The 24,829-nt window shown below is 47.5% G+C and overlaps 9 protein-coding genes across 9 annotated transcripts; 4 read left to right on the top strand and 5 right to left on the bottom strand.

Annotated features, from left to right (window-relative positions):
- Positions 1–32: 32 nt before the first annotated feature.
- Positions 33–1,640, bottom strand: DEU56DRAFT_985135 (uncharacterized protein; the record flags this gene model as incomplete). The annotated part of the gene is made up of 4 exons (XM_041360041.1): positions 33–301; positions 370–470; positions 634–704; positions 1,437–1,640. 4 exons carry the CDS (start codon positions 1,638–1,640, stop codon positions 48–50), a joined length of 630 nt encoding a protein of 209 aa, XP_041201460.1. The 3' UTR covers positions 33–47.
- Positions 1,641–1,795: 155 nt separating this feature from the next.
- On the top strand, positions 1,796–4,991 carry DEU56DRAFT_919549 (uncharacterized protein; the record flags this gene model as incomplete). Its single annotated transcript, XM_041358280.1, has 11 exons — positions 1,796–1,968; positions 2,016–2,224; positions 2,275–2,480; positions 2,531–2,872; positions 2,921–3,135; positions 3,184–3,334; positions 3,377–3,557; positions 3,607–3,826; positions 3,880–4,205; positions 4,255–4,812; positions 4,870–4,991. The coding sequence occupies 11 exons, from the start codon at positions 1,796–1,798 to the stop codon at positions 4,989–4,991; spliced, it is 2,703 nt and encodes a 900-aa protein (XP_041201459.1).
- A 1,029-nt stretch (positions 4,992–6,020) lies between these two features.
- Positions 6,021–6,502, top strand: DEU56DRAFT_693802 (uncharacterized protein; the record flags this gene model as incomplete). Its single annotated transcript, XM_041347185.1, has 2 exons — positions 6,021–6,281; positions 6,335–6,502. Coding segments are annotated over 2 exons (429 nt in total), but the record flags the coding sequence as incomplete, so codon positions are not given.
- A 1,026-nt stretch (positions 6,503–7,528) lies between these two features.
- DEU56DRAFT_748887 (uncharacterized protein) lies at positions 7,529–9,188 on the top strand (the record flags this gene model as incomplete). Its single annotated transcript, XM_041349385.1, has 5 exons — positions 7,529–7,865; positions 7,929–8,125; positions 8,174–8,363; positions 8,411–8,485; positions 8,548–9,188. 5 exons carry the CDS (start codon positions 7,529–7,531, stop codon positions 9,186–9,188), a joined length of 1,440 nt encoding a protein of 479 aa, XP_041201457.1.
- A 1,670-nt stretch (positions 9,189–10,858) lies between these two features.
- Positions 10,859–11,942, bottom strand: DEU56DRAFT_188567 (uncharacterized protein). Its single transcript, XM_041344978.1, has 3 exons — positions 11,546–11,942; positions 11,036–11,493; positions 10,859–10,980 (listed from the first exon to the last, which is right to left on the bottom strand). Exons 1-3 carry the CDS (start codon positions 11,709–11,711, stop codon positions 10,978–10,980), a joined length of 627 nt encoding a protein of 208 aa, XP_041201456.1. The 5' UTR covers positions 11,712–11,942; the 3' UTR covers positions 10,859–10,977.
- Positions 11,943–13,894: 1,952 nt separating this feature from the next.
- DEU56DRAFT_188549 (uncharacterized protein) lies at positions 13,895–15,240 on the bottom strand. The gene is made up of 5 exons (XM_041344977.1): positions 14,992–15,240; positions 14,653–14,933; positions 14,520–14,598; positions 14,140–14,468; positions 13,895–14,087 (listed from the first exon to the last, which is right to left on the bottom strand). Exons 1-5 carry the CDS (start codon positions 15,059–15,061, stop codon positions 13,941–13,943), a joined length of 906 nt encoding a protein of 301 aa, XP_041201455.1. The 5' UTR covers positions 15,062–15,240; the 3' UTR covers positions 13,895–13,940.
- Positions 15,241–16,024: 784 nt separating this feature from the next.
- On the bottom strand, positions 16,025–16,664 carry DEU56DRAFT_874300 (uncharacterized protein; the record flags this gene model as incomplete). Its single annotated transcript, XM_041355936.1, has 2 exons — positions 16,025–16,482; positions 16,544–16,664. The coding sequence occupies 2 exons, from the start codon at positions 16,662–16,664 to the stop codon at positions 16,025–16,027; spliced, it is 579 nt and encodes a 192-aa protein (XP_041201454.1).
- A 1,270-nt stretch (positions 16,665–17,934) lies between these two features.
- Positions 17,935–19,494, top strand: DEU56DRAFT_985131 (uncharacterized protein; the record flags this gene model as incomplete). Its single annotated transcript, XM_041360040.1, has 5 exons — positions 17,935–18,168; positions 18,224–18,295; positions 18,348–18,558; positions 18,661–19,103; positions 19,153–19,494. The coding sequence occupies exons 1-5, from the start codon at positions 18,082–18,084 to the stop codon at positions 19,492–19,494; spliced, it is 1,155 nt and encodes a 384-aa protein (XP_041201453.1). The 5' UTR covers positions 17,935–18,081.
- Positions 19,495–23,685: 4,191 nt separating this feature from the next.
- DEU56DRAFT_905348 (uncharacterized protein) lies at positions 23,686–24,645 on the bottom strand (the record flags this gene model as incomplete). The annotated part of the gene is made up of 5 exons (XM_041356711.1): positions 23,686–23,771; positions 23,916–23,937; positions 23,970–24,124; positions 24,272–24,458; positions 24,481–24,645. 5 exons carry the CDS (start codon positions 24,643–24,645, stop codon positions 23,686–23,688), a joined length of 615 nt encoding a protein of 204 aa, XP_041201452.1.
- Positions 24,646–24,829: the final 184 nt, after the last annotated feature.

The raw sequence follows: 24,829 nt of genomic DNA, 5'->3' as shown, positions 1-24,829 counted from the left end.
CATTCACATGTTCCCTTCGTCGGGTTTGTTGTCCTGCCTTCAGTACATCAATCGTTCGCACAGAGCGTCGAAAACCATGTTTTATGGTTGCCTTCGACAGCCCTGTGATCCTCCTCGCTGATGGTCGCGACATGGGTGGTTAGAGTGTGTAGATAGCGTGATTGACAAGGTGAGGGTAGTGTAGAAAGCGTGTTGAGAGATGAGGGTGGTGTCCAGAGCCGTTGCGCTTGGTCCAGCAGGCAGATCCACGTAGGAGGTGGTGAAAGACGCTGTTGGGGGCGCAGGAAGCCTGTGTCGATGGCTAGAACGGGTGGTAGGCGACGTTGGTGGTGGTGGATAAGGGCAAAGAGCACGCGAGAAAAGACTCACCTAGGCGGTGTCCAGAGCCGTTGTACTTGGTCCAACGGACAGATCCACGTAAGATGGTGGTGAACGACGCTGTTGGGGGCGCAGGAAGCCCGCGTCGATGGCTAGAACAGGTGGTAGACGACGTTGGCGGTGATGGAGAAGGGCAAGGGGCGTGAGAAAAGAGTCTCACCTAGTTTGGAAGCTTAGCGCATGGCGGGGCACGTCGGGATGACGCATTAGGCGTAAATAGGCGGCAGACAGTGCCGACAGTGCCGAGCTACTTACCTACGCCAAATACCCAAAGGTCCTGGGTTATTTGGGACAGCATTTAATGCTGGTGTTGAGGATTGCTGCAACTAAGCCTAACAATAGTAAGCACAGCACGTAACAAACCACTATAGTAAGGCTTACTTAATGGGAAGCCCAGGTGACCTATTTGGTGTGACTGTCACACCAATTTTTTGGGGGCCGAAGCTAATTTGTGACACGTGGTAAAAACATACAGAAAAACATATGAAAAACATACAAAAAAACATATAAAAAACAACAATGCCTAGCTAGATTCTACCTATTACTTCTCAACTTTACAATAAGATATGAATCACACAAGAAGCCTTGACAAGTACATTGGTACAATTGTGGTACAAGGTGCAGCAATCACAATTTGCGAAGCTATTTTCTATGTGGTCACAGGTCACAGGGTAATTCACCTGGGTTGCCCAATAAGTAAGGCTTATAATACTGGACGATCACGCGCCTCGCCTAGGCTTATAATAGTTAATTCCATTAAATCCCAACACCGGCAATAAACACTACCCTAAATACTGTGATACCTTAGACATAAGTACCGCTGGAGGTGTATATCAACACCAGCATTAAATATCGCCCTAAATAATGGCCTGTATACTATGTATCGACACCGGCATTAAATACTGAATAAACCTAATATTTTGTAATGACCGGGAGATTCCGATAACTGTATTAACGACCGGGAGATTCCGACGACTGTATTATCATTATCTAAGGTATTCCTATCCTTGATATTCCCACGTGTCCTCCTCCTCAACGTTGACGTTGAGCTCGCCTACCTCGAGCTTTCTTTCCCACACGTCCTCCGCCTCAACGTTGACGTTGAGCTCGCCAACCTCGAGCTCTCTTTCACGCACGTCCTCCTCCTCAACGCTATACCCACGTGCCCTGCCTGCCTGTTTGTTCTTCACTACACGAGCCTCGCACATGGCCTCCCGTGGCGCCTCTTCAAAGAAAGTCTCAGGACTGTCACGCGCTGCCATCAAACATCGCTATCATGGCTCAACCCGGCTGTCTGGAGTGTTGACGGCAGGCAAACAAAGCCAGCGCAAGGAGGAGGCGACTATGAAAAGACAGATGCAATTGCAAGGTACTTTTTTCAACTAAAAGTTCTATCTAGCTCATTCAGATTACAGAAATGTCGACTGAGGATCGGAATGCAGTTGCGATGATGATATCTGACAATGGTGTTCATTTCGATTCCGACTTTCCAGCGCCGCCAGGGGAAGAAGGAATGGATCTCAGCTACGAGGGTGGTGAGCATGAGGAATTCGCTGATCTATCACAACAAGTGGCATTGTTATCAGGATGGTGCGTACTGTTGTTTCATGCTGCTTTCACTCATCAACCTCCTGTAGTCGCTATGTGGACCCTCGAACCCGTCATGATCGCATCGAGATCTCAACCGGAAATTGGAATAATCAACTCGACGTCCTTGTTGACACATATTTGGATTATCGTGCTCGCGATGAAGGTAATGGCATGCCGAGTATTCCAGACCCTGTCGTGATGTCTGATGGACGTAATTGTCTCTCGCTTGCTGACATTGAACTAGTTGATATATTTGGTGCGTGCCGCTAATTTCATCAATCAGCGTCTCAATCATATGATCAATAGGTCGACAGAGAACAACATTACAGCCACGACCATCGCACATGTATCCGAACGAAACCTTGATTTATCACGGTTATCTAGGCTGCTCTCCTCTGTACCCATCGGTTGCCATCTCCCTCCGCACTCTGGCAGCATACCGCCAGTCTCACCGAACCTGCCCACGATTTAGCATTCAAGCCCAATGCAAAACACTCTGCCACCTTCATGATGTACGTTTTCTCATTATCATCAATACGAAGTGGTCTCATACTGCCCATAGGTGCCTTATCGCCCATATTTAAACACCCAGTTCTCTGCTGCTTACGACGTCTACCTCGAGATTCTATATCGTGTAAAGCGTCGCCTAGACGAAGCTCTCGGCCGAACAGCCCCAAACTGGCGACTTCAGAATGCATGTCCCTGTTGCTTCTATAAATTGGAAGGCGAGCGCCCACTTGCGTTTGATTGGCTCGCAACTGTAGATGGCAACAACAGCCTCAAAAGATGGGCGTCATCAACTTACGGAACAGCCGCACGGGAAGACTCAAGGCAGCCACGTTCGGATTACTGGGTTGACCGAATAGCCGTCGATAAATTTCAGCATGATGTGAGGGCGCCAACAGTACGTAATTTCTATGTCGTACTGTACAACACTGCCATAATACTATAGTCTGGAACCTTGAACCGTGCAAGGCTTGATGACTGGGAGGATGTTGGGCACGAGACCCAAGGTTCCGAATTTAACTGCACGGACAGGTGGAGGAACGCTGGCCCAGACCAACATAAAAAAATGTTTGCAGTGTTTGAGGAATCAGGCATCTTTATTGCGGCGTGTCGGCACCGCTTCGTCCTTCTCGCTTGCGATATGGTACGAAGCGGTGAATTGTGAGTGTATTTTTCTTGTCGTTGTATGGCACTCACCGTATCTACCAGGGCAAAGTACCCATTAGCTCTGCTCGATCGCCTGATGTCGGTCTTGGGGGAAAAGGGGGGCTGCGCATATGACATTGGATGTGTGTTTGCCAAGACAATGGCAAACAGCAGTTTGGGACGACGTGCACATGCCCTCAACCTGCGAATGATGGTGGGTGCGTTCCACGGCCACGCTCATAACCGGCGGTGCCAGTTAGACTGGCACCCCATGTATATTGATGGGACAGGTCATACGGAAGGTGAGGGGTGTGAGCATGTGTTCTCAGCCTCGAACGAACTTGCGCGGAGTACTAGGCATGCGTCCGTATTCCACCGCCACCAGACCATTGAAGAACACTTCGCATTCTGGGACGCGGATAAATATGCCGCATTAAGTATGGTGTTCCTTTCGAACCGAACAGTAACTAATTTCTACATTTCAAGGCAATTTCTTACGGAATCATTATCGAGAAGCACTAACTTCGATCCACACCCTTACAGCTGAACTTTCGGTCCTGACAGACAATCTTGGCTTGACGGATGCTGATTTCATTCGATTTCACTCTGAAGAACAATTATATCTGGACAGCCTCAAGACTCCACCTCCAAAAGAACTCCTTCAGATCCGCTACGTCGAAGTCCTCGACGAATTAGCGGAGCGACGGTGAGTATTATGCTGATCATTTTCATCGATTTTATCTGACTCAGTCACCCAAGCTCGGATTGGGAATTAGCCCGAGAAGCCGGCAATCAGGCGTTAACGACAATTCCAGTTGGCGACCTTAACCAGATTTCGGCTGCTCTTTCTCAGGCTAGAATTCGCGTTGACTCTGCATATGCCAAACTACAGAATGCGGAAGCACTTACCGCTCATGTGGAGATGCAACTTCAAGTTGAAGAACGGTGGGCGATCGGGGATGATACTTACAATAAGTACAAGCAAGAAACATCCCTGCGCCGATATCGTGTTGCATTAGATGAACTTGAGCGTTTAGTTGTCATGCGCTTGTTCGAACTTTCAAAGCTTTCGCTTTCAGGCACAGGTATGGACTCAATTGATTGCTATTTGTTCTTGATTCTAATACTTGCAAGGCTACAAATTACGTCATCAACTCGGAAAGGCTTTGCAACGACGCTCTGAAGCAATTCGAAATGCACTGAGCCGTTACAACGTACAAGCAGCTGCACTATCTCCCCCACGTCCGTCTTTGTCTTGGAAAGACATCACAGAATATACCTTCCTGGGCGAGTTCGATTTACTCCGCCAGTCTCGCGCTGATATTCGTGAACTAGACTGGGCAAAGCCTGCTCATCGGGAGGCGACTGTCAAATATTTTAAGCTGCGCCGTGCGCACGAGGAGATTGAGCGTCTCAATGTAGAGGTTAGGCGCCTTCGCACATCAATTCATGATGAGGAAGCAAAAACAACCGCCGTCATTAACGAGCTTTTCGTCTCTAATCCTCTGCTAAGTCTTGAGCTACAAAGGCAATGGAAATCACGGACTGGTGTCAATGCCATACATGCCTTCCGGCTGGATCAAATTGAACTTCAACAAGGTTTTTCAGGTACTCGAGGTATCGGTGTCAAGATTGGCGCTATCATCAACGAGCCCCATTCTGTCCCAGAACGGGCTAGAAGTCACCTGAAAGGTATGTTCTATATGTTTTCTTCGTAATTTTACATCTACTAAGTCACAACTTACACAGAAGCTGAAGCAGCTCGTGATATAATCTCTTCTGAGTATGGTGATGAGGATGTGCTGGAGCATGAGGAACAACTGCAAGTTATGCAGGATGTCGCTGATTTCATAGCGTCTATTGTTGATTGACGACTTTCTTGACCATATATTTTTGTACCGCAGAACATCTGTCCTCGAGGCGAGGGGTTAATATACAAGCATTGAATCTTATGTGGAGGTCCAGCACACGAACATCGTTCTGCATCATGCTTTAGAACATCGAGAGCGGCAGTCTGCAGATCTGCTTTAGAACATCGAGAGCGGCAGTCTGCAGATCTGCTTTAGAACATCGAGAGCGAGGTCCAGCACACGAACATCGTTCTGCATTAGAACAGTGAGAGCGGCGGTCTGGAAGCTACTCTGCTTTAGAACATCGAGAGCGGCAGTCTGAAAGTTACCCTGCTTTAGAACATCGAGAGCGGCAGTCTGAAAGTTACCCTGCTTTAGAACATCGAGAGCGGCAGTCCGAAAGCTACCCTGCTTGAACCTGAGATTTACATCTTTAGAACATCGAGAGCGGCAGACATTGAGAGCGGCAGTCTGCAGATTTGCTTTAGAACAGCGAGAGTCGACACATCAATGTTCAACGTAACGTTCACCAGTTAAATCTATGTGAAGGTCCATTGTTCTGCTTTAGAACATCGAGAGCGGCAGTCTGAAAGTTACCCTGCTTTAGAACATCGAGAGCGGCAGTCCGAAAGCTACCTGAGATTTACATGTAAGTGTGTAATTGAGGCTTACTTGCTTACATGACTGCTGTCGACACATCGATGTTCACTGGCCGTTACTTACTTTGTGGCACTACACCAATACAAGACTGACAACTCCTACATCAATGATCTAGCCTGCCATTGCATCTCACAATTAATTGCATCTACCATGTACACGCAAGGCCCACTGAGGTGCACGCTGGTATGATCATTTCTCTTTCCTCTCATCTTATCTACATGTATACTAGCGCCGGTACTTTTAATTTGGACGCCTCACAACTCACACATTCTTCGCCTTCCACACTCTTCGACACACATGTCAACCCTCAAAAATACCCCAAGCTCAGTGCTACCAGGACGAGCTGAAGCTACCAATGCGCGCAGTTCAGACTCGGATCACTTCACTGGACAGCGTTTCACACTTGCGAGTGTCGCAGCTCTTCATTCCAGTTCATTCGCGCCAGGGTACAGCAATTCGGAACGGCAGGCTGCTGCCCGTGCATTGCTTAGGCACGATTCACACCTGGATGGCACACATTATCATACAAGGAACCCCGCTGGACTTCACCCTTCATACATTGCATTCAACGAGGTGCTAACATCCCCCGATAAAAGAATGATCACACACGAGGAATTTGCAGAGGCTGCGCTCCAAGACATTTTTGATGCAGTGAGTTTGATTTCTTACTTTAGTCTGTACAGTTTTTCAAGGACGTATCCTAGGTTTGCATGCAAGACCGTCTAGATGGTGGAATCTCGCTTCTCATTCGCTGCCCTGGGTCTAACGCTACAAGCAATCTGTCGGCTGAACGTATCGCTGTGGATCTCTATGTTACACCTCGTGAGCTTCATGAGGTCCATGAACGAATCGGAGGGGATGTATCAGTCCTGGTGCAAGCATTTTGCGAGGAGTTCGCAATACCCCATCTTCGACGCTTTACGGAGCGCTGCCGTATTGAGGGCGTTCAAGCTCCTCATCGCTGTCAGTTTGCATTTCTAATTTTTCACCTTATCATACTAACTTGATTTGTACATAGATCCGGCTGCTCAAGTCAACCCAACTGGCTCTCAAGTTTTACCAGCCCCCCTTGTTCCCACCGGCTCTCGTATTCAATGTTCTGCGCGCCCTTCAAAAGCTTTAAGCTACGACTTTGAGACTCAGTCTACTACCAAGTCAAAGGAGAGTTCCGGCGCTCACCAGCAGTCAGCAGCCGTTCAACATGCCATAGCGCTTGCTTCGGGCGCCCATACTGTGCCCGCCGGAAGCCCAAAGGCCCGTCGGCGTCGATATGCCAATTTGTTTTCGCTTCCGAAGAATGTCGAAGATAACACTAGCGATAGTCCGAAACAACGGACCTCGGGGTTCACGTACCCTGACCTCCCTCGTAAATTTCCTGTTGATGGCTCACCGATCATTAGCATCGGCCCACACACCGATGCAGTGCTCGATCGCTTTAAAATGGGCGATGAGGTGATTCCCAAGCTCCGCGAGCTAATGGCGACTGTACGCAGCAGCCGTTGGGAAACTGTACTTAGATCTCCGAAATGGGCCTTTACTTTTGAGCAAGCTGCCAACCTCGCGAGGGCACTCGACGCTGATCTACAGTTGCAGACATTGGATGTGAATTCCAAGGTGCGAGACCCCTCAATACAGTACACTCCGGTGGTTGCTAAATGACTCATCAGTCGGTATCAATCTTGAACAAAATTTTACAGTGGCTTATGATTGTAGTTTGCCTGTGCGCACTTTACTTCTTTGGTCTTTTATTCGCGTAGTAATTTGTCGGCCCTGTCGTGTTTGTTTGGCAAATGTAGATCACTAGCGTGTTATGCAATCCTTCTGGCGCAGCTGAATCTATCATGTGTTTGTGTTTTAAAATCTATATAAACCCCCGAGCTGATTCAGAATATCAGGCGATGAGTTCTCAGTCTTTTCTTACATCGAGCGGTGGCAAAATTCGTGTCCAACCCTTAGGACGTCGCCGTCCAAGGGTCCGCCTAAGTAAGGAAGCGCGAGCTATACTTACTGCTTCGCGTCGCGAAAAATCACACCGTTTCAAGACTGCCATCCACAATGTTTGGACCGACCTCGACGAATCTGTTAAGGCGATCGCGACCTCAAACCACAAGAGTATCCGTCGGGTACAACACGAGTTGTACATGGGTCAAAGCCTTTTGCGGCACAAGCGCGTGAAATTGAGTGCTTGGAACGCCTTTTGCTGGAAAAAGAATCAGAGTGTTGACAAGGAAAACGGTATGTATTTTTTCTCTCGGTAGTTAATTCTATTCTTATCTTATTGACGAACATTGTTTCAAGGGCCCTCCGGCAAGGCACTACTACCAGAGCTTATCAACGAGCATCGTGTGGAGTACCACGCTCTCTCCAAGGAAGAAAAAGACTCCATTCTCAAGGAGTACGAGGAACACAGGACTACAAAGACCAATGGAGTTCGTATCTCCACGAAGTCCAAGGTCAACGACGTTACTCAAACCCTCAAGGCCATTGAAAATGAGGTGCGCGTTTCTTTATTTTTGACAACATTGGCTAACAAATGTATGTAGTTAAATAGCTTAAGGTGCCGGACGGGCGCGGAGACGATACTGTATACGACACGCGGCACAACTGATCTCCCCCTTCGTGGAATTGCCTTTGCAACGGAGGGTGTCGATAATTTCATAGAGTCTGTGATGGCTGTTGATAATCAAGAGTTCGTCACCAAGATGGAAGGCTTCGCACTTCGTGGCATACGCGGTGAGTTTTTTTGTTGCTCCTTCTGATATATCACTAATTATTTGCAGGTGCCGCTAAAAACCATCAACAACGCTGTTGTGATCTTCGCGGTGAGATCCGTCAGTTAATCAACGATAAACTTCGTAAGTTACTCAGGCCCCTCGATTTTTCACATTCTCACTCATTGCTCACTCGTATTTCACAGAGCAAATTACGAAGAACCCAAAGGCAACAATGCAGTGGGTACATTATTGGCGCAATGTTGTTTCACGCTATCAGGTCATAGTTGAGGGATGGCCTGACGAGGTCCCATTCGACAACCTTAGCAAGGCGGCCAGTGGAATCACCGTGCTGGAGAACCTTAAAGAGAGATGGAGGTCTGGAGAAACTGCCTGGCGACAGCTAGACAACGAGGAGTTCCAGGAGCTCGATGAAGAGCGAAACAGCAAGCTTGGCAGTGGTGAGGTTGTCGAACACCGCCGCCGGCCTCGCTCGGATAAGGGTAAGAAACGGCGCCGCGCTATTTCTCCCAATGAGAACGTGACCACAAGGCCCCGCAAGAAGGCATACACAAGTCCTGCTACTGTCGAGGATGAGGACGACGTGGATAGTACTCCTGTCTCCTCTCACAACAACTCGACACTCGACACTGCACCTCTCAATGACATACCTGTCCCACAGGCTGGACAACCTGATCCATTTCACCCTTCGGCGTCAACGAGCGCCAATGGGCTATATTTGCCTTCGGCCTCCAGTAGTACAGGTTTCGTTGACACCCTGTTTCCTGATTTTGATTACGAACAAGCTATCGCGAGCTTGAATCAGCTTTTGGGTGGGCCTGCTTAAACTACTGAATTTCATACTCTCAGCAAACTTTGCGCTATGGAAACTTCATACTATCATTTTACTTGCACAATCCTTCACATATCCTTCTGAATAGTACAGTGTCATTTTATTTTATTGATAAGGCCATCATTGTGGTGCACGAGCGGGATACATAGTGTGATAAGGCCCTTGTTGCGGCGTGCGAGCGTGGATACATAGTATGATAAGACCATGTTCATGGCGTGCGAGCGGGATATATAGTATGATAAGGCCATCATCGTGGCGCGCGAGTGGGATACATAGTAATGAGAACCTTGAAAGAAAACATGGGCATCACAAAGCCAGCACACCAAGGGAACATGTATAGAATTAAGCGGCGTTGACTCCAAGACTTGCCCTGCAAGATATAAGGTGTTGCCAATCAGGAGGCACGCCCAGTTGTCCTTTAACACTACAGGAAGAAGGAAGAGTTGCGCTAGATAAAGTGTTAAGTACAATGGGAAAGATGCGTTCGTATGAACGTCGAAAGCATATGCCCATTCGACTGAAGAGTCTGTAGGTGGTGAGTGAGGGGGAGGTGGTACCAGCACCCGGTTGGCGAAGAACCTAGGACTGATAAGTCAACCTCACGCCTTAAAAGAGGAGTGACGAACCAAAGAAAAGTCGCACTCAGTAGGAAAGAGAGCTCGAGGTTGGCGAGCTCAACGTCAACGTTGAGGCGGAGGACGTGTGGGAAAGAGAGCTCGAGGTAGGCGAGCTCAACGTCAAACGTTGAGGAGGAGGACGTGTGGGAAGAGTGCTCGACGTTGGCGAGCTCAACGTCAACGTTGAGGAGGAGGACACGTGGGAATATCAAGGATAGGAATACCTTAGATAATGATAATACAGTCGTCGGAATCTCCCGGTCGTTAATACAGTTATCGGAATCTCCCGGTCATTACAAATATTAGGTTTATTCAGTATTTAATGCCGGTGTCGATACATAGTATACAGGCCATTATTTAGGGCGATATTTAATGCTGGTGTTGATATACACCTCCAGCGGTACTTATGTCTAAGGTATCACAGTATTTAGGGTAGTGTTTATTGCCGGTGTTGGGATTTAATGGAATTAACTATTATAAGCCTAGGCGAGGCGCGTGATCGTCCAGTATTATAAGCCTTACTTATTGGGCAACCCAGGTGGGGTAATTCGAAGCTGTGACACTAAGTGTGACTTTGTCACTAGCTGCACGTGACGAAGCTAGTGTCGTATCTCTACAGTACTGTTGAGTTTGGGCGTGCACTAATAATACAATCCCTTACCCGACTTAGAGAGTGCATGCGACGATTGCAAATCCGCGCGAAGGGTTCCCCAAAATGTGAGTGTATGAACGTTATTCAAGTATCATGTTCCATCAGACTGAGGCGGTGTCCGCTATGCACATCTAGCGACGACTTAGCGGGGTTGTTCTTTCGTTCAAACTTGTCTAATTCTTGTCATTTGCTGGCACTCAGCAGCCACTCGTATGCACTTTGCTGGACAGAAATGTCAAGCGTCGTTCTTGCTCCGAATGTCTCTTTCATGGCATAGAGCGATGATTACGTTTATCACACGTTTCTGTGGTTAGATTCTGAAGCTTCAAAATTAGTTGTGACCAGGCTGAACAAATTGTCCAGCTCAAAGCAAGCTTTACGCAGTGTTTCAAGTAATTCCACGCATGTGATATTTATACAGCAGGGATAGAATACGAAATGAACAACCGCGAGTTGGGGGTGGGTGACCTGCGCTACTACGATAGTTCTGCTCAAAGGGGTGATATTTGTCCACTCACTTATCCAGACGAGAGTCAGTTGCTTTGATCATCCTAGCAGTTGCTGAGACTTACTGCAGTAGAATTGCGAATGGCAGCAAGTTGACTGTCTTTCCAATTGACAGCGACGCTGTCATATATCTCACCCCAGTCTCTGCAGACGTGTGTGGCACCAACACGGTGTTGTTCGAAGTCTCGTGTGGTAAAATCTCCTGCCTCTAGTGTGAGATCTGCTTGGCAAAGTATCCATTGTCTCAGATAATTAAGACAGTGGTGGGTATGCTCTTCATCATTATGACCAACGAGAGCCGTTTGGAAGAGTCTGAGACAGTGAAGCTGATGGAACATGGCGACGAAGAAAGCTCGGTTCTCTGGACCCAGCGCTACGTGTCCAGTTCCCGGGGGAGAAGTGGAAAGCCATTCGGTCTTCGACTCTGGGCGATCTAGCGCAAATCGCACACTTTCCTCCACCACAAGTCTCACTTTGCCCACGTCAGGCACCAGGGACTCAGGAAAGTCATCGCCCATAAATGCTAGAAGCCTGACTTCAAGCTATTTCTAATCTTGGACAAAAAGAACACTGACTGAAGTTTTTATTCCACCCTAGAGTGCGTGTTTTCGAGAGCAAATACTGGGAGTTCTCCCTTGAGAATGTTGCCTTGAGTATGATGCTAGTAAGCGCGATAGATACAATAGCGAGGGATGCCATCATAACCAGGTGGATATAACGTTCAAGTCGATTGTTGAGCATGGTTCGAATCAGTGGATGCCGCTGGACGGAACTGATATCACGGATTCAATTAGAAGAACAGTGCTTGGAAATATTATAAGGACATTCGGGTCGCAGCAAGCAAACTTCATGTGAATAGATTCGAGCATCATGTTTGGCCTTAGGGGTATTTTGGGATAGGCCAGCATGCTAGGCTTGGTAGCGATCAAAATCTGCAGCAGGGCTGAGCAATGCAGGGTTGATGCAGATTTCATGGTGTGCAGCCACGTGGCGAAGAACTTGAAATTGTGCGTGTGATTCATTCCATGAGCTCATGGCGCCCGAGTTAGTTTCAGTAGCGCAGTCAGCCAAACTCGGTTTATCGTTTAGCATAGTCGGATCTCAGATCTACGCAGCGCATTAGAGATCAGTACAAAAGCATCAGAACGCGAGCTCCGGCCTAGAAACGTATGAGATGCTATCAGTCTCAGTCTACTGTAGTACAATAATACGTACGTAGAAGGCAGTCAGGAATCGGAATCGCGCTAGCATAGCATATCTTAGATACGGTGGGGCCGGGTGGGCGCAGGCATGGTGTGTGCACTGGGACTCGGATATCTTGACGTCGACCTCGGGCTTTGTGCACCTGCGTGTGTCTCATACCGGTGCGGTTTTTGCATGCCACCGTAATATCTAGATGGAGATGGAACCCGGGAGGGAGCTCGAGTGAGATGGACTGCACAAAGTTCAATCTCTCTACTGGGAATTTCAAAATTCACACGCTCGGTTCGAAGCAAATTTTCTTTGAGCAACTTGAATGAATGTACTCCAATATTATGCATATCAGAGTAATTAGATGGCGGACGCGTGTGCTCTTCAAGGGGACATGCATGTACACCATGTATATGCGAGCCCTTCAACAGACTTGTCCCCTCGGGTGTTCCTGTTTGTGTATTCTCTGGGCGCAACTCTTTTTCCCTAGTGGGTATCGCCCTGTGCAGTTTCTTGGCACGTCGATCCGCCTCCTTAGTGTTGGCAGTTCATGTCTAGAGGGAGAGTCTGGTGTCACATGTCACAGGGGGTCCTCATAACTCTTCTCGTTAGAGTCCCTCGTCTCGCTAGCTAGGTACGCTGTGACCGGTCCTGACTTATTCTTAGGTTCCTTGCTGCCTGCGTCATCGAAACAAAGCGAGCACAATTTGATTTTACTTTCCTCCGCCGTGGAAAGCACACCGGTAATGTATATACTTGACGACCCATGCATGATCTACTGCATTACACAACACACCCAGCCTACGGCGCAACTTCCTTACTTTCAATTCCCGCTTTTGCCAATAAGTCCGAACTCTTCCCCGCCCGCCCCTCCGATTTATCATTCCTAAGTAGAAAGATCATTGTGGGCGAAGAGAATCGCAGCCTCAGTTGGATCCTCCTCAGCTCCAATGACGGCATAAGCGCCTGAATTATACATTCAATACAAAAATGACGACCTCAATTCCGCTACACTTACCTCCTCCTGCCGCATGACGGGTCGAGAGTGGTGCAGCGATTATATAGACAGCAAATGCTGAGAGGACGATAATGATCTTAGCGATCATGTTAGAACGACAATGTGGGATATAGTGCAGCAAATGAAGGTATGAACCACGGATTTATATTCATGCGGGTCTATTCAATGAGTTATTCTAGTCCTTGATATTCATCCATGAGGCCAACTTACCTGTGTGTACGCTGCGCAAGATGACAGAACACCGGTCCCCAGCACCCGCTGTTTCGAGCTAGTCTTCCCTGGATCTCACAAACCATTTACGACACTCTGATACCAGAAGGAGGTCGATTTGTCTATTTCACCTGCTAAATTGGTAGCGAGCAGTGCCAGTATTAATGGGTGTTTCAAACAATTCTTCATCACCTCGCTTATACCTCCGAGACACTGCTTTTTTGTTGTTCCGATTAATGACCACTTCTACAAAACCATCAGCGTGAGGGGGTAATTTGATCGCCACACGCGCGCAGTGTGAAATACGCCCTTCACCCTGGCCAATATTATCATGCACTCTAAGATTGTTATTTGTTTGAGCGGGAGTTTTAAGGGGAGCATACTAAGAGTCGTTCCGACTTTGAGAACTAGTACGTGTCAGAGTAAGAGTAACTGTGAAGTTGAAATGTTTGGAGTGTAAGAGACCATGCAAGCAACATAGGTCGAAGGCTAAATGGTTGCCACCATCACTATCTACAGTAACAGTTGCTTCAAGATGGACGTCTACCACATCAGGGATTCTTCCTGATCATACTACTGCTGCCAGAGGATGAGTCGTGGTGGAGATGCAAGGTCGTTTGGGTGATGCGAGAGCCTGTGTCGCTCGACCACGCAACTCCTGAAGCGACTCTTAAAATGATGAGGTGGGGTGTCAAAACCTAGCAAATTGTCAATTAGTGCATCTCAGTGTAGTAATACATATGAACGCACTACCAAGGCTCCCCAGGCCATTCCTACCGCTGTCGCACTTGAAAGGCCTTTGATATAGGTGACGAGGTAGGCAATTCCGAGAACTGTGAAAGGGAGAGCAGACTCCACCAGAATTGCCACAAGACCCGTGTAAGTACTCCTCTGTTCATCTGTAAGGACAGATCGTACTGTGCGATGGAAGAATAGCAGCCTGGAAATGATCAATGCAGTCACAATGACGTTAAAGCTGACAGTCAACGCGACCCATGATATGCCAAATTGTGCGGCAAGTCCCTGCCATATATTTGACATTGGCATGGCGCTCTCAATCACCATCATAACCGTCATAGCTGTATGGAACAATGGTTAGTTTAGTATAGAGTAAATAACGCAGCACGCACTAGCAGATGCCAAGTATATAATTGCAGGAATGACAATTATTTGCAGCCTTGAGCCCCAAATGATGTAACAACGATAAAGCTTCCGCAATGTATCAACATCAGTGCGTAATAACTATGTATGTTGTATACTCACCATAAGGCCGTCTGTCAGAATATTTGCGGCAGAGTCTGTCGCTGTTCCAAATACATTGTACCAATCGGCCAAGTTGGCAGCAAAGAATGCAGAGGGGCCACCAGGGTCGTTTCGCTTTTCTATCCACATTAATTCGCAGAAGGCGGCATTAGCTGCGCCGCTGACTGTCAAAAGGATCACTTGAAGGCCTCCAAAACTTATGTAGAATAGCCTGCGCGGCATTGGCTGCTTTGAGGCCATAATAAGGTAGGTAGAATAGGCATATAGAAATAGGATTCCTCCTGTGCCCGGAGGACGGGCTGTCAACAAGAGATCACTACTCATAGGGATAGAACTCACCATAAATGACGTAGCCAATGGTATTCCCAATATACAGAGCACGCTCCGTAGCTAGTTCGGTGGACGCCATGGGGGACTCAGAGAAGGGTGCTGTAGGATGGATTGGAGGACTATCAGCACGAAGCCCACCTTGTGAGTTTAATACCAGCAATATTACTGATAAGACTTATGGCAGGGGATATATCGCCGACCCAGGGCTAACGGCAAGTCCACCCAATGATGATCGATATCGATCAACAACAACACATATCCGGTTAATAGAGACGCATTGGATCACAGCGACTCGTGCTACACACGAATTCGAATTGTGGAACAAGCTTGCGCAGCAGACTTAAAATAGTCGCCAAATGCTCACCGCACATACAAATCCTGCTTCTCATAGTCGGGATCTTGATACGATCAATCAGCGCTCAGCGCTAGTGATGGGCGATGCTGCTGCACAATCAAAGACGCAAAAATGTGGGCGAATGCAGTAAGCTTGCGTCGCAGATTGACTTGAAAATAGTCACTGGATACTCGACGCACGTACAAAATCGGCTAGTCTCGGAATCATGGTCAGTGATCAATCAGCGCTCAGCGGCGGGCGGCACTAGTCTGCAAAGACCGAACTGTTAGATGAAGGCAGACAGGATCCGGAGTTATAATAAAAATACCAATTTGAACTTGCGCTGCCAAATAAGAACAAACGAGTCGCAGTGATTACATAAGTTCCGTATAACCGTAGGTTCAAACGTTCAAACGTTCACGTTGTAACCCTGCGTAATGGTGCAATTTGATCAGCGAAGGCCCAAGGGCCGGGCGAATACCCTCACATATGTCACTTATGACACCAAGACAGAAAATATGAGAAGTAGATGAGTATCCTCATTAAACATAGTACCGGCTGAACAATCTACTTCACAAAGACGAATCTAGTAGACAACGATGACAACTAAGAAGATTGCGAAACTCGGGCACCGAACCACCTTGTCCCTCTGTTTTTGAGACTAAGTTCGAAGTCTGCCTCTCAAGAGTAAGGACGCTCATACCTCTATCACCGCATTTTGACAGCTGCAGCCTGGTTCTTCTTCACTTCCTCCAGCACCGAATTCCAATTGCTACACACATATGACCCAGTCCGCACAAAAAAATCTTGGGATGGATGTTCTTTGCTTGCTACAAGTATGTTTTCCAGCTGAGTGTCGCCGCGGCACATCACCATCTGGCGCAAGTAGTTGAGGCAGTGACGGCTCAGATCTGCTTTGCCATTTGCTCCGACAAGATCTTCTCGTAGTATATCGAGGCAACGCAATTGGTGGAACATCGAGATCGAGAATGGGCGATTATGCTGCTCCCCCAGATAAACAAGCCCACCACCCGGTGTTAGGCTGGCCCACTCCGCCCTCCCGTCTTCAGTGTTGATCTCATAATGTACTGAGTCTTCGAAGGCCATTAGGACTGGACTAGTCTGGGGGAGGGGCAATAATTGAGGAAAATCGTCGCCGTCAAACGCTGTGATGAAAAGGCGAGTCCGTGATTCACATTTGTGTTCTGCTGTAAACTCTCCGCTTACAATATACTTTGTGGACCGGTTTTTCATTCACCTGAAGGCTGCAGAAAAAGAGTATCATGCTGATTTTAATGATAATCAAGATAGTGACAATCTGAAGCTGGATTCTCGAGTTGTTATGCATCGTTGCGTCCTGACAAACAAGTCCTCAGCTTACTTCTTGCTTTATCTATTGTCACAGACATACTTGCAAGGCTATTCGCTTGCATTTCCTTGTTCTGGTTTGGATGCAAGATTTATTTAAAATATTTCATCATTGATCAGTTATTGGCAGTGTTCGCAATATTTACGGTCTATCTATGTGAGTCTATGTGTCATCTCATCTCATGATTCAACTCTGCCATGCTGCGGAATCAGATTTGACGTAAAGTCGTCCACACCGATCACGGCGGCACTGCCTAGTATTATGGAGTGCAGAAGACATTTGGAGTACAGAAAGGACGTCCAGCCCGGAAGGAGGGAAGGCCAGTCAGAAAGAAATCGGTGACAAGAAAGAGACGAGGGTGAAAGGAGAAAAACTTTGTTGCTCACCAACACAACCGATGTTAGGCTTTACTACATTCTGGAAATAAGAGGTACGAACATGACCCTGGTTTACCAACGGAGCGCAACATCGCCATTTTCTGAGTTAGTATGAAGATTGCGAGAATGCAAATGCAAAAGCGCAGGAGTTCAAGTAAGAGAATCGTCCGTGACTCAGATGGTGTGCTCGAAGCTCAAGAGCACAAAGCCTGAGGAGAAGAAGGTTCTGTGCTTAAACCAACATCATCCAGTATTTCGAAAGTGGTCGCTTTCGATTCAGAGCACATAGACAGCCATGATCGTATAATGAGGTTCACGTCGTGAGTGATTCGTTGGACGGCACGATGCGCAAGTGGGATTGCGACACGGCATTTCTTGATGGATAGCCATGGACAGGCGAGGGCGGAAGGATATGGGCAATGGCACTTTCGCTGGACGGAAAGAAAACTGTGTGCGGGAGGGAAGATGGAGTCACCGCAAGCGTTCAGCGATGGAAGACCGACGGATAGATCATAGTTGAAACGTGCGGTCACTGTCGTGGTTCCCCAGTGGGAGAACAACCCTCGTTTGAAAAGCAGAAACCAGAGAAATCGAGGTGGGCCCAATAGCATCAGGCGGAGTCAAACGATCTGCATTTGGAACGCCAAGATAGGCGAGCTCGTTGTCGGTCCCATCGAAGACTGGGGGAATACTGTGTGGTCGTCGGCCAACACGAAACTTTACTCTACCTTGAACAAATTCGCACGTTGTTTTCGACAAAGTAACTCAGGCACAGAACTCCATCGCTTCAAAGTCCAAACACAAGAATTTGGTGAATTCCGTCGCACTTTCACCCAAACATAGTATACTGGCGTGCGTGGGCTATTGTGGTACTGCAAAGTTACAGTGGGACACAGAGCCCCGTAACCGACCCAGACAGCCATTAAGCCAGGAGGATTGCAAAACCCTTTCGTGCACCATTCTCTCGGGATGGAAGATATAGCGCATATAGTGGAGACGACAGCAACATCACTTTGTGGATGGTCAAAGATATAGCTCCTTGCTTCAAGGTGACAACCTACACAGCAGAGCACTTCACCAAGTCGCCGCCGCCGTCTTGCCTTGACGTCAGTACTCTCGCGTTCGACTGCTTTCCATCCTTTTCTCACAGAGCTATCACAGGTTGACGCTACAAATCCTCTCACAGAAGATTTAGAGAGAGGGGGAGAAGATCCATACAGCGACTTTTTTCAGGTAAGCCTCGTTTCGTCATGCGAAGTGTACCATTGATGATAAACATTCAAAGTCTTATCATACTTCGGCACAGTCTGGTCCCTCTCCTCGTTCCCAGCGTCCTCAGGCTTCCTCCACTCGCCGCCTTTGGAACTTCTTCATCCCCTCTCGATGTCGCCCTGCAGCAAGGGGGTCCATTGCGATGCAACAACACCCCAAACGCAAGCTCTTTGCACGACACACTGGCCCGCAGCCCGTAACAACCTCTTCCGGAAGAAAAAAAGGTAAGCAGTGTATTAGGTGTTCCTCGTTATGTTATATTTATACACCACCCAATCTTCGGAGAGTCTACGTGGCGCCTCCCCCTTAGAAGACTAACTCGAAAGCTCAGACTGGTCAGTCGCCCTCAGCAGTAGCTCAGCCTGCATCGCAGCCACATTCGACCCCTCAGCCTCAGCCTCAGGCACAGACGGCGGCACAACAACCTACTCAAGAAGAAACTATGGTTCTTGATGCAATTTTTGCCTCGCACTTTGGTGTATCCCACGCTGAACTCGTCCCGCTGTCTCTGCTGCTCAGCCTGCTGCCCAGTGATATAATTCTTCTCCAGCAGTCGAGGACTCGTGGACCTTCAACGGTCTGTCTTCTCTCCTCTCGAACAGACCGCGTACCTGGGCTAATTGGCAATGCGGGCGACGCAAAGTGCCGCTACCTCTACCAATGCGCTCGGACTTACATCCAGGAATCACATCTGAATTTCTGGAGATCGGTCGAGAACTTTATCGAGTTCGTGCTCACGCACCCGAACGGTTGGGAAGGTCAACAACAGGTAACAGGTTAGACGCGCTGTCGAGATCGCTGGTCACATATCATCTAAGGAGGAGCAATCTCACGTGCACCTCTTGACTGATGGTGATGTAAGTCTTCATTTCTGTTTTACCAGCATGATTGCGTCGCATATTTTCTCTAAAAACCTTATAGAGGTGTCAGATTACTCGGACGATGAGGAAGATCAATCTGACAGCCAAGGAATCATTGTTGTTGATCCCGGAGGCGGAACTACCGATCTCAGTGCCTACTCGATGAAGTTATCTCCGACTTCGTTCGAGGAGATTGCCCCAGCTGAATGTGAATTCCGCTTTCCTGCGTTATTAACGGCGTATAGCTTGTTGAAATGCTATGCTGTATCCCTCAAAACATATTCTAAATACTCCAAATAGATCAACATTTGAATGTCCAACTGCGTACAGGCTCTGGAGTGGTGAAATCTTTCTGATCAAGCCATCCACATTTTAGCACAGCAACATTCACATGACGATCCACATCGATCGTGACGATGAAACTGTCAAAGACCAAATCGGAGGCTAAAGACAAGTAGGTTCTTTAATGCTTTACTATCAGCCAATCCCACAACTCCAGCCAACTTATCGTCCTGGTTTGATCCTGTTACACCCGCCAGGTAGTAGTGATATCCACCAATCGCGTCACCCCACGACTACAAATCACCTCTCTATCTACAGCCTCTGGATGCTCAAATTCAGGCAAAGCTTTGCTGCACGATCTGGAGGCTCTGCGTTCTCGAATCTTGATCTTTAGTGGGTGTTCTGGGGGTGTTGGTGTACTATGTAGTCCTGGTAGTAACTGGCTCACGTGAGATATTGACGGTATTCCATACCAGGCTACCCTACGAACAGCAGATGAAGAAGTCGACTTCGTCCCTCCAACCGGCATCAACTGTATGATGGATTTAGTGTGGTACGTTTCGTATCGGGTTTCATTGTATTCAACGTTGAAGGTGTGTGCTGGCAGCTAGATTGAAGAACAACAAGTCAGGCTTGATGCGGTCATGAACGGTGCTTCCCATTCTTCTTTTCCCCCATGTTGCTATCTTGAGCTAGAGATGGTTCACCAGATATCAATCGTGGAATTTCAACCATGATATCTCTGGCTGTGAAAACTGATACCTGTTACCACCCCACCAACTCCACGGTGCAAATTCGAACATTCTGCGCCCATCATGACCAGCAAGTGAGAATGGCATCAAAACAAAGGTGACAAAATCACGAACAGTTCTAGATTTTCTTTCATCTTTTGCGGTGTTCAAGTTCAGCCCGTGCAAATTTGTTATGACCAACTTGTTCTACGTACGTTGAGCCCCACATCTTTAAATCATTATTTATTCGCTGATTAAGTACAGGCTGGAAACACTGGCTAGGGGTGCGGTGATCGCTGGCATCGAACCTTCAGTACCCGATCACTTTCGCATCACCGGAATTTTATTCAAGGCCCGCTACATCACTTCGAACGTGACATCATATCTATTGACAGGAACAAATATCATTCCTCGATCTCATTTTGATCATGCAAGCACTGGATGGTAGTATATCTAGCACGAATATTATCATTGTATGTCCACCAAGTTCCCCGCTCCCTCACATCCATCCTCTGACAGTATGACCCTAGTCTCAGACGACCCTAGTTATTGGCCACTCATCAACGCTTGGCGTATTAGCAGCTACTTTGTTGGTTCGTGAAGAGGAGTCAGATTTCGGCGCTGATGTCTCAATCTGACCTTGATTGTGGTTTTCCAGTTGCTGCTGGTGTTGGAGTGACGTATGATTGGGGTGAGCATAATAACATCAGAGAATTGCTGATTTCCTACAAGTATTTCCAGCCCTTACGTTAGGACAAGAGGTATGTTGATGCTATGACCACAGCAGCCATCTCGCTAAGATTTGTTTGTAGGTTGAACTGATCTGGGTGAGCACAGTTCCACGTCAGAAGAACAACATTGATTTGTGACAGAGACAATGTTGGTCCCTTATGACCGTTCTCTATCTGAGTGTACGTAGCTTGCCTGTTGTGATTTTGTGCTGACTTAACAATATCCTAGGTGCGCTATCTTGGCATTTTTTATATTGTGTATGTTCAGAAGGCTTGGCAATTGGTGTCATGCTAATCTGCTATCTCTCACAATCAGCCTGGACATACTGGGTATGTCTTCTCGCATTCACCATGTTCGTATCTTCTGACCAGTGGCATACAGGCAGTGTTCCAACGATTTTTTTGACAGATGCAGTGAGTTTTCTACACCAATGCCTGCTATTCCTATCCAATTAACCGCGACGCCCTGTAGGGGTGAGTGTCGTTCTTGACCAGCTTCTTCGTTTAATATCATGACTCTAACAGATGTGAGTCTGTTTGTAGTGTGATCCACCCAAGGCCCTTCACTAACCGGATTTCTCAGGCTGGATTCTGTACCTCATGTGGGATTGGACGAATCTTGTAGCATTTCCAGTGCTGTGGGGTGAGTTGTGCGGTCGCAAGACGTATGATATTGACTTCACCAAAACATGTTGCAGTCATCATGATCACTCGGTTACATGCCATGTATCAACGATCCAGAAGGATCCTGATATTTCTCGTCGTCGTGTCCTTGGCTGTCAACATTTTTGACGTAGTGGTCATGGCAATGATAACGAGGGATGCTTCAGGGGGTACACTTAATTGTGAATGAAAAATGTGCATGACGCTCATTGATGAATACCAGAGGAACTCATTCTCTCTGGCACCTATGTGTGCACAATTGGCTATGGGGACAATCTCTCACTTCTGAATTCCATTTCTTGGATACTCGGCACTGTCTGGGAGGTCCTCGCGCTGTGTCTTGCAGTCTGGATTGCTGTAAAACACTTCCATGAACTGCGACAACATTCAGCAGGAGGGATTATGGGCGACTGTTTCACGGTGTTAATAAAATCCCACGTGCTTTACTTTGCGAGGTGAGCTCATATTGTGAATCTGGCTCCCTTTTCCACTGAATGATTGAATGTGCTAGCTTTGTTGCCGTGTCTTGCTTCAACCTCATTATTGATTTGTCTCCAATGCTCTTAGCAGTACGGCAATCTTTCATGGACCTCTGCATGCGACCGCGGCTCATCATTTCTATAGGACCAATTTTCCCTCGAAACACAGATTTTTCTTGGTATTACTCAGATTTTGGGAGTCGTACAGTCCTTTGTGCTGGGACCACGCCTCATCCTAAGCATTCGGGAATATAATGCTCGACTCGTGGCAGACTCTGATGCAGCAACAGCCATGACCTCAATCGCTTTCCAGGAGCGCGTGCATATATCGACTGGCAGTGGCGTGTAATGCAGGAGATACTCGATGAAGTTAACGGTAGTCTGTTGCTCTGTAAGGGGCAGTGGAATTGGCCTTTTTTCTTGATTTTCAAGTTTCGTTGTGGTACTTATTTATGTGGTGGTGCAGAGTGGATTTCGATGAAGTCTTCGTAGTCCAATACCGGACTTGTACAAAGGTTTTGAGCAATGACGCTCATCTCCTGGGGTTGATGTGCGCGATAGGTTTCATCATCAGTGAATGAAACAACAGATCCCATTCCTTTGCAAGAGCTTACCATTTGATAAGAAGCTCTAACTTTGGATGCAACATTCAGGCTGTATTTGCAACTCTCTCACCTATCTCACGTAGCCTCTTGTCTTAGTGCTTCAAAGTCATGGGCCATCTCTGTCGAGGAGATGAACTAAAGCTCCACATTGCTTTCCAATTAGAATTAGACCGCATTGACATTCCTGGACCAACATGTTGCTCTTTTGTGGTCTCATTCACGCCATTTCGATGCCGTCAGGAAGGATACTTCTTCCCTTGCTACCGATGCTTTTGATGGTTCGTCATAGTGCTTTGACCACCGCTGTGTGACTAATGGAGCAAGGTCGTGTAGTATTCTGGCCCGAAGTGACACCCTTCCGCGTACCACTCGATGAACTTTTCGTACCGGGTAACACTGGCGCAACATCAACGGAAGAGTTCAAACAATTGAGCTTTGGCATTTGTAACGTGTTCAATCATTCTACTGAAGACCAGTCCCCGCACATCCCACAATTGACCATAGCGACAGTCGTCTCACGCATCCACATGCTTCGTCCGAATGGCTCTCTGCATTTGCTTGATTCAACTTGACATGATCCTGCATAGTCATGGCTGCGCTGGGGACTGCCGACAAACAACTTAAGCATCCCAATCTCTCAATAAATAAGTACGAGCAAACAATTTGAGCTGGTTTTCATGGACTGCTGGTGAGTTTGGGCGTGCACTACTAATGACTACTAATGCAATCCCTTATCCTTGTCTGACTTAGAGAGTGCGTGCGGCGGTTCCATATCCGCGCGAAGGGTTCCCAAAAATGTGAATGTATGGACGGTGTTCAAGTATCATGTTCCATCAGACTGAGGCGGAATCTGCTATGTACATCTAACGACGACTTAGCGGGGTTGTTCTTTCGTTCAAAACATGTTTAATTTTTGTCATTTGCTGGCACTCATCAGCCACTTGCATGCACTCTGTTGGAACAGAAATGTGAAGTGTCGTTCTCGTTCCGAATTTCTCTTTCATGGCATAGAGCGATGATTGTTAGATTCTGAGGCTTCAAAATTAGTTTTGACCAGGCTGAACAAATTGTCCAGCTCAAAACAAGCTTTACGCAGTGTTTCAAATTATTCAACGCATGTGGTGTTTACGCGGCGCGGATAAAATACAAAATGAACAACTGTGAGTTGGGGGTGGGTGACCTGCGCTACTACAATAGTTCTGCTCAAAGGGGTGATATTTGTCCACTCACTTATCCAGAAGAGAGTCAGTCGCTTTGATCATCCTAGCAGTTGCTGAGACTTACTGCAGTAGAATTGCGAATGGCAGCAAGTTGACTGTCTTTCCAATTGACAGCGACATTGTCATATATCTCACCCCAGTCTCTGCAGACGTGTGTGGCACCAATGCGGTGTTGTTCGAAGTCTCCTGTGGTAAAATCTCCTGCCTCTAGTGTGAGATCTACTTGGCAAAGTATCCATTGTCTTAGATAATTAAGACAGTGGTGGGTATGCTCTTCATCATTTCAACCAGCGAGAGCTGTTTGGAAGAGTCTGAGACAGTGAAGCTGATGGAACATGGCAACGAAGAAAGCTCAGTTCTCTGGACCCAGCGCTACATGTCCAGTTCCCGGGGGAGAGGTGGAAAGCCATTCGGTCTTCGACTCTGGGTGGTCTAGCGCAAATCGTACACTTTCCTCCACCACAAGTCTCACTTTGCCCACGTCAGGCACCAGGGACTCAGGAAAGTCATAGCCTGTAAAAGCTAAAAGCCTGACTTCAAGCCTAATTCTAGTCTTGGACAAAAAGAACACTGACTGAAGGTTTATTCCACCCTAGAGTGCGTGTTTTCGAGAGCAAATACTGGGGGTTCTCCCTTGAGGATGTTGCCTTGAGTATGGTGCTAGTAAGCGCGATAGATACAATAGCGAGGGATGTCATCATAACCAGGTGGATAGAACGTTCAAGTCGATTGTTGAGCATGGTTGAAATCAGTGGACGCCGCTGGATGGAACGGATATCACGGATTCAATTAGAAGACTAGTGCTCGGAAATATTATAAAGGCATTCGGGTCGCAGTAAGCAAACTTCATGCGACACCTGTGACTCCCACGTAAGCACTGTAGTTATAGGTGATAATGCACGTGTGTCGCACCTGTAGATCAGG

The sequence above is a fragment of the Suillus clintonianus genome, assembly GCF_016758775.1.
Source record: "Suillus clintonianus strain FC179 chromosome Unknown DEU56scaffold_171, whole genome shotgun sequence".
In the NCBI taxonomy this organism is placed as follows: Eukaryota; Fungi; Basidiomycota; class Agaricomycetes; order Boletales; family Suillaceae; genus Suillus; species Suillus clintonianus.
This window is presented reverse-complemented; position numbering and strand designations above follow the sequence as displayed.

Coding starts and splice junctions, on each gene's coding strand:
- DEU56DRAFT_188567 (XM_041344978.1), bottom strand. CDS start 11,711: ATGCTCAACAATCGACTTGAACGTTATATCCACCTGGTTATGATGGCA. Junction 11,494..11,545: donor AGGGTGGAATAAAAACTTCA/GTCAGTGTTCTT, acceptor TCAGGCTTCTAG/CATTTATGGGCGATGACTTT.
- DEU56DRAFT_188549 (XM_041344977.1), bottom strand. CDS start 15,061: ATGGCGTCCACCGAACTAGCTACGGAGCGTGCTCTGTATATTGGGAAT. Junction 14,934..14,991: donor CATTGGCTACGTCATTTATG/GTGAGTTCTATC, acceptor CTCCGGGCACAG/GAGGAATCCTATTTCTATAT. Junction 14,469..14,519: donor TATATACTTGGCATCTGCTA/GTGCGTGCTGCG, acceptor TGTTCCATACAG/CTATGACGGTTATGATGGTG.